Raw genomic sequence first — 10,867 nt, 5'->3', positions numbered from 1 at the left:
AATTTAATTTTTATATTAAAATTCATATTTTTAATTAAATATTTTATATAATACATTAAAATTCATATTATTATAAATTTTATATAAAAGATAAATTTGGTGACAAAATTGGTTAATATTAATAAATAAAATAATCTTAACTTATAATTAAATAATATTTTTTTAATCATTAACTTTAATTTAGAACAACAGTAACTTCAAACAAGTTTTCATCAAATTCTAATTATAGTCAGGTTTTAAAATAGGTAATTCTAGTCTGTTTTAAAAAAGGAAATTAGTAAATAAAATAATTTTAACTTATAATTAAATAATATTTTCTTAATCATTAACTTTAAATTAAATTATCAATAACTTCAGAAAGTTTTCATTCCATTTTAATTGTTTGCTCTTTACCTATAAAATATAAATACAATCTAATTATTCAACCATTCACAATCAACATAATGTTTGAATAATATTTTAGAAATTTGACACACGATGGAAATAAAAGCTTAAAACTTAATATTCATTACAATATTTTGACAGATAATAAAAAGGTAAATTATAGTTTTGATTCTTTATCCAAATTATAAAATTCTAGTTAACTTCGATATTTTAAATTGTATTTTATTCCTTATCTTTTAAATTTGAGTCAATTTGGTTTTAAAATAAATATAATTTTTAATTTTAAGATGGGAACCGTGAAAATTATCCTATTATATTTAAGTAATGTTTTAGCAAAAATTGGGCCCGTGAAGCAACAGAATAGTGGTAGCATGAATTATGATATGATTGACCGGTTAATGGTTTTGTGTGTTATAAATAAATAATAAATAAAATATTAATGAAAAATGTTTTCAAATGAATACTAAAAATTGTTTCAATTCGGCCCAGCCCAGAGCATGGTCTTGGTCTTTTGTGGGTTAAGACAAAAAAGTCTATATTGAAAAAAAGTTTCTATAACAAAATTTATAGGATTAAAAACTCCACAAAAATAATGTGGGTGAGGGTTAATCCATAGATTTTCATCTTCAACATGAAAAATATATTATTTTTTAAAATATATCATTAAACTTTTCGGTGACTTAGACATGCCTCATGAACCGAATTGGCCAAGCGGGCCAATGTTTCAGGCAAGGTCAACGATTCGGACAGGTCCGACAAAGATAATATCGACAACCCGGACGATCCTAATGACCGGGACGAACCCGACGACTCAGACTGAACATATGATCTGGACGGGCCAAATAACTTGGTTGGCCTCGAGGACCCGGACGATCCCGATGACCCGAACAACTCAAATGGGCCCGACGACGCGGATGACGTGGACGAACCCGACGACAAGAATGACCTTGACGGGCCCGACGTCATCGTGCTTGTCCGGATCGTCGAACACGTCTTGGTCTTCAGGCCCGTCCGGCTCGTCCTGGTCGTCTAGCCCGTCCTTGTCGTCGAACCTGTTCGGGTCTTCGGGCCCGTCCAAGTCTTTGGGCTCGTCGGACTTGTTTGGGTCTTCGAACTTGTCCGGATCGCTCGACTTGATCTTTCACTCTGGCTTAATGTAGTATTTTTGGGGGTCTAACCCACTTTAACCTTGACCCTAACCCACTGGAGAGGGGCTTTGGACTTGAGCTTTTTTTGGCCCCTCATTTGGGACCCTCCTAAAAGGAAACTTAATGAAGAGTGGATCAGTGCTAGCCAATGGACTAGGGACCAAATTGACATCTTCTCTCATAATTGTCGATGCAAAAAATAGAGGATGTTCATAATGAAAAATAAATAAATAAAAAATGGATTATCAAGATTACGTTAATATATATGTTATTTAGAAAGAAAAAAGTTGGAGAAAGAATATTATAGAATGATAATATCATGTTCGATAACACTTGATGTAGAAACAATAGAAAGATAAATTGGAAATATGATGAGGGTCAAAATTTAGTACAATGTTTTTCATATTTTGGTATATATTATTGGATTTGAAAGTGCATTCTGGTTTGACCAATTTAAAAATAATTCAGTAAATATAATGAAGATGAGTGTCGATGATTTTAAGGAGTTTTAAGGGTTGAGATCAAGTACTAGGACTTTAAAAACTATGATTTTTTAGTAAGTTAAGATTTTAAGATAATTTAAGGTTTATTGTGTAAAGTTTAAGGTCTAAGGTGTAAAGTTGAACATCTTTCTTTTTGTTTTGTTAATGATAAATCATATTTATCTTTTAGAAATTTTTTTAATAATTTATTTTCTCATTGTAGAAAATTTACTTTTAATATATTATTTGTTATTTTTTATTTGTAAGAGATTTGATATGTAAAAACTACAATTTATAAGCAATATCAATGTCCAATTATTATAATAAATACAATAAATATTAAAAAAATAAATAACAGTAACCAAAAGCAAAAGATATTAAAACCTTAAAAAAAAAACTTCTTTTCATAAAATAAATTTATAATAAAATACGATTTGATCACATATTCATAAAATTATTAGATAAATAAAATAAAGTACTGTAAATATATTTAAAAATTAAAATATATTCAAAAATACAAAATGTGTCTAATTTAATTTGAGAAAAATTCTAAAAAGATAATTAAAAATAAAATAAAATTTATTTTATCCTAAAATATGTAAAAAATAAAAATATATGATATTTATAGTTTTAAAATAAAATACATATCAAATCATAATAAAAAAATAAATAATAATAACTATTATAATAATTATATTTATTAATAATAATAATAATAATAATAAGGTAATAAAAATAATTATAGTTGTTATTAATGATAATAATATTTATAGTCGATAATAATAATGAACATAATAATAATCAATAACGATAATATAATTATAGATAATAATAATAATAATAATAATAATTATAGTTATAATTAGTAATAATTATAATGTAAAAATAAAATAATTATATTTTATAATAATAATAGTAATAACAACAAATAATAATAATAAGAATGGTGAATAATAAAAATAATATTAATAGTAATAATAATTATGGTGGTTAATAATATAATATTTTTGAAATATTAATTTTTTAAATTAGATAACAATTAGTCATATATAAAATATCAATCTCAGAACAATTAATAATTATGTTTTATTTAAATTGTTGTAATTAGTAACACTCTCATACTTTATGGTTATAATTTATATCTATTTTTACTATAGTTTTTTTTAATAGATTATTATTATTATTATTATTATTATATAATTTGACAATAACTTTTTCATTGAATTTAAAATTTATTGTATTTTATATTATTATTTATTTTCGATCTGCACATCCGATGTATACCAACTAATTCGAGCATGCATGGATGTAATTATTATTGACTATTTTTTATTTTTAATATCTTCATTAAGAAATAAATAATATAATTATTTTTATGTTTGACGAAAATATTTATTTATATTATTATATATATATATATATTATGATTATTTATATTTTGTAAGAGTTTATAGATAATATTTTAATTTTTCAATTCAAACCTAATTATTATTCGATCAAAGGATAATTTGGTCAATACATTTTATAATAGTCTGTCGTTGTTAAAATAACCCTTGTTTTCTGATATTCAAATCCCCTTAATTTTCATCTGATCTTCAAACCCTTAATTTTGATCTTTCAGTCAGCATTTCTACTTTATACAATCTCATTTCAAATAGTTTCCATTCAAATCTCTTTCTCTCTCTTTCTGTTAATTTTCAAGCACCGGAGCTTTGGCCCTCTCTGTTCCTGCTGTCTGATTTCTCTTCGTCTAATAATATTTTGCTTGTGCTTTATTTTCTTTTCAGTTGCGCTGTTATTTATATTGTTTCCTATTCTTTTCGTTTCTGTTCTTGTTTTCTTCTCGTAACCATGGATGCAGGATCTTTGAGTTCTTCTGGAGCCCTCAAAGATCGGATGACGCTATCCTCTTCGAGAACAGTTTATTCAAAGAAAGAGTTCCCAAAAAAATGTAAAGAAATTATGGCAAGATTTTTTTCCCTGATTATAATTTGTGTATATTTTGCATGATTGTCGGGGCAACATTTTAGATTAGTGTTTAAAATCTAAGTAATTAGAAGTTCTAATTTTGTAGAAATGTTCAGAAAACTTGAAATTAGTTTAATATTTTCAAAGATTTTGAATGGCTTTGAAAACTAAAGATGATAAATCTTCATGTCTTACTTTGAATTTGTTTATGGAAAGCCACCTGCACCAGCTGACTTAATTCCGGGAAAATGCACCATCTCTTCCTCTATTATTTCCCAACACTACAATTTGAACCCTTTGGGGGCATGCCGTTTTTAACACATGCACCTCCTCCTGCAATGTTCTTTCAGGTTGCCAAACCTCTCTCGCCAATACAATAGTCAACCAAATTGATTATTACTTCAATTGATTATTATTTCAAGTAAATTATTGTTTGTTCTTCGTTATTTACTGTAGTGTTTCCCAACAAATCTTTGCAGTTGAATTTTATCTTCAATGTTCTTTTGTTTATGCAGTGATGCTAATTCAGTTGCGCTGTTATTTATATTGTTTCCTATTCTTTTCGGTTTTTGTTCTTGTTTTCTTCTCGTAACCATGGATGCAGGATCTTTGAGTTCTTCTGGAGCCCTCAATATCGGATAATGCAGGATCTTTGAGTTCTTCTGGAGCCCTCAATATCGGATGACGCTATCCGAACAGTTTATTCAAAGAAAGAGTTCCAAAAAAAATGTAAAGAAATTATTGCAAGATTTTTTTCCCTGATTATAATTTGTGTATATTTTGCATGATTGTCGGGGCAACATTTTAGATTAGTGTTTCAAATCTAAGTAATTAGAAGTTCTAATTTTGTAGAAATGTTCAGAAAACTTGAAATTAGTTTAATATTTTCAAAGATTTTGAATGGGTTTGAAAACTAAAAATGATAAATCTTCATGTCTCACTTTGAATTTGTTTATGGAAAGCCACCTGCACCAGCCGACTTAATTCCGGGAAAATGCACCATCTCTTCCTTCATAGAATTCTATTATTTCCCAACACTACAATTTGAACCCTTTGGGGGCATGCCGTTTTTAACACATGCACCTCCTCCTGCAATGTTCTTTCAGGTTGCCAAACCTCTCTCGCCGATACAATAGTCAACCAAATTGATTATTACTTCAAGTAAATTATTGTCTGTTCTTCGTTATTTACTGTTGTGTTTCCCAACAAATCTTTGCTGTTGAATTTTATCTTCAATGCTGTTTTGTTTATGCAGTGATGCTAATTTAGTGAGGGATGAGTATTTAAGGTTCAACATGGATGAACAAAGATGGGTTCCAATTTCTTTGATTGCAAGCTTCCTCGTGTAAGTTAATTATTCTTGATCGAGTAATATTTTCAACCTATTCTGCATAAATTACAGTTTCATATCTTAAACTTATGTGTAGTGGTGATTTTTTATGATCTTGGTAATATGGTTCAATGTTTTAGACAGTAATAATCTATTTTTTATGGATTTTCTTGATGGATTTTTATTTACCTTTAAGGAGTTTTAGGCTTTCATGATGGAAATTTTTGTTACACTAAGAGCATTGTTGGCAGTATAATTCGAAGATAAAATATAAAGGAATAATGGAGATGGAAAAAATGAATTTACGTGATGTTTAGGAGAAAACAGTCTGTTTTTATCATGTCCAAATTTGCTAGCTTTTTGTTTGGTGAATTTGGCTTTGATACTATGCTGCTTTTTAATACCCTTGTATGTTATTATTGGTTATATTTTTTAAATGTGACAGAATGTGGAAATAAAAGTTTAAAACATAGTATTCATCACAATATTTTGACAGATAATAAAAATGTAAATTACAGCTTTGATTCTTTATCCTAATTATAAAATTCTTGTTAACTTCTTAATTTTAAATTGTATTTTATTCCTTATCTTTTAAATTTGAGACAATTTGATTTTAAAATAAATATAACTTTTAAATTTTAAGATGGGACATTTAACAGTAAAAATTGTTATATTATAATTTAAGTATTATTTGATTTAACCCGTACAAAGCAGTCAAATCATCATTTTATAAATTATATTTTTCTATTAATAAATAACCGTTATAACCGTTATAGCTTAATTATTTAATTATGGCATGTTATAGCTTAATTATTTAATTATTACAAGCTGCAACTAAGGTACACAATAAATTGCTCAACAAGCTTATGAATGCACCTGTCCAATTCTTTGATCAGACCCCTGGTGGCCTGGTGGGAGAATACTGAACAGGTTAGAATAAGATGTCTTCAGGGAATAATAGCAGATAATGATAATATGAATTTTATGTTTCACGATTTCTTCTGTTTTGTGTAGATTATCTTCAGATCTTTATACCATTGATGATTCACTTCCATTCATTCTGAACATTCTTCTAGCGAATTTCGTAGGCCTGTTGGGTATTACAATAATTTTGTGTTACGTACAGTTACAATGATTTTCTTAGTTTGTCATATGTATTATGGAACTACCAATATTTGTCTTAATGTTCCCCATGATCTATTTTTATCTTTCGATTTTCTGTAGGTCTTCTTCTTACTCTTGCTATTGCCATTTTGTTATATCTACAGTAGATTTCAGGTATTATTTTTTCTTATTGACACTTTCATATTTAACCACACTCCTTGTTTTTTAGACTGTAAGTTCCTAAAACTATTAGGATTATTTGTTATTAAATTGTACGAATTTGGAAACCCTCATAATTATGGAGTACAAAATAAAGCTTTTATAAAACTACAAATAAATTATTTCAGTGTTTCTTGGGTCTCAAACGTTTAAAACCATAATCACTTCTTTGACTTGGTATAATAGACAGCAATCAACTGATCTATGCAGTGGCTTCAGTTCTTCTACATGTCAACATCGAGAGAATTACTACGACTGGACAGTGTTTTACGCTCTCCAGTATACTCATCATTCACGGAAACATTTGATGGATCATCAACTATTAGGGCGTTTAAATCTGAATCCGCCGTGAACAAGATCCCCTTCTAGTCGGAGGAAAAAGCCGATGTTAGCAAGATGCTAGTGCTCATGCCAAGAGAGGCTGCAAATAGCCACTCTCCCAGATTCCATGCAAGTGCTAGAATCCGATCTGACTCCTCACGCTGGCAAGGATAGAAATGACATACATAAAGGGAGGTCCTAACTGAATGAATTGAGGTTGAGTAAAAGCCATTCGCTTGAGAACAATTCTGCGATTGGAACTCGATCTGGGATTGGGATCTTAGGGCACTGAGAACCTACTGTATAGTACATTCAAGAGTACTCCTAAAAAAAGAAAGAAAAAAAAGGCACACCCTAAGTCATTTTATAGTAATGATAATAAATAGAACTTTGTATCATGTTGAAGAACTTTACTCAACAAGGGTACTTAAGATATATATTGCATATCAATAAGATTTGAGGACGAGAAGATAGCTATTTGTTTAAAATCTTTTACTTGTCACATCCATTCATAATATGAAAATGAGTTGATTTGATTGTAGTAGCAGGCATAGTGCATGTGAAAATTACATTTTTGTTTATAGAGCACGTTTCAATTCTGAATGAATCTGCTGTCACAGTTTTAGTTTTTTGTTTTAATATTCTTACTATATAGGGAAATGATGGAAACTTTTGGGATTTGATTTCAACTTCACAACTCCAGTAATGAATCATGGTGTGGTAAAACAATTAGACTCTGATAACCTGCTGCCACTACGGACTGATATGGGTCCTTCTTCCTGTCATGATGTGATTTTATCCTGCTGGCAAGATGAACTGAGTAACAATGGCTCTAACCATCTTTGTTTAGAGCACTCTGTAGTGCATCTGGATGGTCATATCTCCGCCTGGGTTTAATGAAGGTATTTTTCAATTTGAAATCGTGTTTTCCTCCCACATACTAAACCAAAGTTTGTGCGTAATTCTCTAGTCTTTATATGCAATATTTATACTATATGACTGTTATGGACTGCTGGAATCTAATTCGTCCAAGTTATACCTTTTTCAACACTTTCGAATTTTCAATTCCAACATGGGATTCTACTTTTTCTGTGGAGATGCAAGTTCTAGCCTTTTTATCCTGAAATGAAAGGAAATTTAATGTCTGTCCAATAGCTCAGTAAGTTTATGTGTACAGAAGATGCTTTTTGTTTTGAATTATGCATTGATTTCTGTAACAAGTTCAAGGTCTATCAATCAAAATAGTATAGTTTCCCAACTACTGTTGTGATAGATAACTGATTGTTTATGTACCTAGAAATTTCGGTTGTGCCACTAGAAAATATACTCATAGTATGACAGCCTGCATGACATAACATGTTTTACTTGTACCTTGACATCTTTATTAGAAAAATACGATCCTTATCAATTTCTAAATAAGTAGAGAATTTTTCATAGTTTGTATATGGCATTCCATGGTCCAAGGTATTGATACCTTGACATGTTTTAAAGTTACAGAATCTGAATTGTTTATCATGTCAATTTAAAAACAAGATCACTTAAGTAGGATTACAAGGATTATTACATAATTTTAATGACATCAACACCATGACAATTGACACATATACTTATTAGTTACAAGGGAACACAACAAGATGTTTTCATATGATAATGAGTCCTTATCATGTCCTTGTTTTGTATTTGGATGTCTTTTATGAAGTATATCTATGTCAATATTAAAATACCAATTCTTTGGCCATAAATAAACCAAAGTTTAATCTGACTTTGCTTTATTTTATCTGGTTTCAATTTATTTACGCATTTACTAAGTGTATGAGAAATTCTTCCAGGTGATTAATGGTTGTTTTGGTTTTGCGGGGCCATTGTTTCTAAATAAACTGATCCAGTTTCTTCAACAAGGTGTTACGACGAGCAATAAAGTTTTTACTTGTACCAATTGTTTTATTAATCTCTTATTTGATATGCTTCTTCGTTACTTTATTCCCTTTAGGCACCATACTTTTATTTCGCATTCCTTCATACACAACTTTATATGTCAATTTAAAACATTGCAAATATCTATCTGTCAAATATATTAACATAAACATGGTTATGGTGATGGTGATGCCATTCCTTTTTTTTTTCTTAAATAATTTCCTTCTATTTGCATATCAAACAATTGGAACAAAAAAACTTTAAAAAAATTTGGTTCCATCTTTGTTATTTCTTCCAGGTTCAGTGAATGTGGATGGGCATTTACTTGCATTATCCTTGGGGCTCACCTCTATAATTAAGTAAGTTTAACTCTTGTAGTTATATAGTTCATTATATTATATTTCACTTATATGTTTTTCCTGCATAATAAGTTTAAGGTTCAGGTGATGATTGTCCTAACCTTAAAAGCTCTATTTAAGTCATCTTTCTTCTATTCTTGTGCGTTATTGTTAGAAAGTTATCTTGATTGTGGTCATCCCTAATATGTTTTGGCTTTTATACTTCTAAAATCAACTCAATATAATTTTTAGTATAATTATCATAAAATAAATAATAGAATAAAAATCGAATATACATCTAAACATGATTGCTTTTTTATAGGCCATTGAGTGAATTTTGATGAACTGCATTATATATATATATAACTTCAGAAAGGTTGCTAAGTAAAACAAAAGTTCCCTGTGTTGGGTTACAAATTTAGGTGTTCCGGACTTTTAATAACTATGTATGACAATAATAATAAAAACACTCATACATTTCAATAAATAAATAAATAAATAAATAGAAAAAAAAATTCAAAAGTTTGATTACCACCCGTCACGTATATCGAATTTTCACTCTGGTAGTCTTCTTTCTCAGTTTATTCGGTAAATTTTAATTTTTGTTTAAAAATTACATTATGTAAAAAATAAATAAATTTATTTTTAGGATTAAAAATAAATCCAGTTGTTCTACTCAAGTTTTTTATTTTTTTATTACCTTTTAGAAAATAATAGATTTATTCCTTCATTTCTAACTACACTATATTTGGTTAATTTATCAATCATTTTGTTCTACTCGTTTTCTATTTTTTTATTACCTTTTAGAAAATAATAGATTTATTCCTTCATTTTTAATTACACTATATTTGGTTAATTTATCAAATAATGTTAATTTATTGTTGTATTTATACAATATAATGGGATTTTTAAATATTACATCATAGGAAAAAAGTCTTCATAAATATAATAAATGTAACGATTTCACTACAAAATTTAAGTCATATATCATATAAACGATTTCAGCTTTTATATATATATATATATATATATATATATATATATATATATTCTTAATTCTAGTATATTTTAATAGTTGTTTAATCAAAGCAGCCTAGTCCATTCTCACGAAAAGATTGGGCTTTCAAATTTGGGTTGCCCATCCCAAGGCCCAAAATAGAAGACGCTTTTGAGAATTTGATATTAGCATTTAGCCGTTGTGATTTCAAAACAGTACTCTATTCCTCTCTTCGCTCAATTGCTAAATCTCAGAAAGAAAAGAACGTTACTCTTTTGTGCTCCATTGCTCTCTTGGAAAACAGTACTCTATTCCTCTCTTCGCTCAATTGCTAAATCTCAGAAAGAAAAGAACGTTACTCTTTTGCGCTCCACTGCTCTCTGTTGCGCTCCACTGCTCTCTGTTGCGCTCCATTGCTCTCTTGCTTTATTGGTCAAGAAGTTGGATCTTGGAAATGGAGAACCATGAACGGTAATCTCACTTTCTCTCTACTAACCAATTGAATTAACCACTTCTTCTTTAACACAAAGCACCCGTTCTTGCAGATCAATCCATTCAAATCCAAATGCTCGCTGAAAATTCCACCGCTTTGTTCTTTGACTACGTTCCTTCTGAGTCAGGTTCCTTTTCTATTCTCTACTCTCTATTCAATTTTCCTTTTC

The 10,867-nt window shown here is 28.9% G+C and overlaps 1 protein-coding gene across 18 annotated transcripts; it reads left to right on the top strand.

Moving 5' to 3' along the window:
• The first annotated feature begins 3,571 nt into the window (after positions 1–3,571).
• On the top strand, positions 3,572–9,229 carry LOC114183671 (la-related protein 1-like). 18 transcript variants are annotated; one of them, XR_003604487.1, is made up of 7 exons: positions 3,572–3,965; positions 4,333–4,387; positions 5,238–5,327; positions 6,327–6,409; positions 6,537–6,590; positions 7,612–7,858; positions 9,169–9,229. XR_003604487.1 is itself a non-coding variant. In XM_028070772.1 (6 exons), exons 1-5 carry the CDS (start codon positions 3,866–3,868, stop codon positions 6,581–6,583), a joined length of 375 nt encoding a protein of 124 aa, XP_027926573.1. In that variant the 5' UTR covers positions 3,572–3,865; the 3' UTR covers positions 6,584–6,590; positions 6,822–7,444. The 18 variants fall into 18 exon arrangements, 9 of the variants coding, with proteins under 9 accessions (XP_027926573.1, XP_027926569.1, XP_027926570.1 ...); XR_003604486.1 differs by having other exon boundaries at positions 6,327–6,427; XR_003604490.1 differs by lacking the exons at positions 7,612–7,858; positions 9,169–9,229 and adding exons at positions 6,209–6,242; positions 6,846–7,444 and having other exon boundaries at positions 3,573–3,965.
• Positions 9,230–10,867: the final 1,638 nt, after the last annotated feature.

Source organism: Vigna unguiculata, chromosome 5 (assembly GCF_004118075.2).
Source record: "Vigna unguiculata cultivar IT97K-499-35 chromosome 5, ASM411807v1, whole genome shotgun sequence".
Taxonomy (NCBI): Eukaryota; Viridiplantae; Streptophyta; class Magnoliopsida; order Fabales; family Fabaceae; genus Vigna; species Vigna unguiculata.
The sequence above is the reverse complement of the archived record's forward strand: the minus strand, read 5'-3'. Positions and strand labels throughout refer to the sequence as shown.

Bases quoted from the DNA above. Each gene is read 5' to 3' on its own strand.
- LOC114183671 (XM_028070765.1), top strand. From the start codon at position 3,866: ATGGATGCAGGATCTTTGAGTTCTTCTGGAGCCCTCAAAGATCGGATG. The intron at 4,388-5,237 runs TTGATTATTATT...TTGTTTATGCAG, and splicing joins CAAATTGATTATTACTTCAA to TGATGCTAATTTAGTGAGGG. The intron at 6,591-6,821 runs GTATTATTTTTT...TTGGTATAATAG, and splicing joins ATATCTACAGTAGATTTCAG to ACAGCAATCAACTGATCTAT.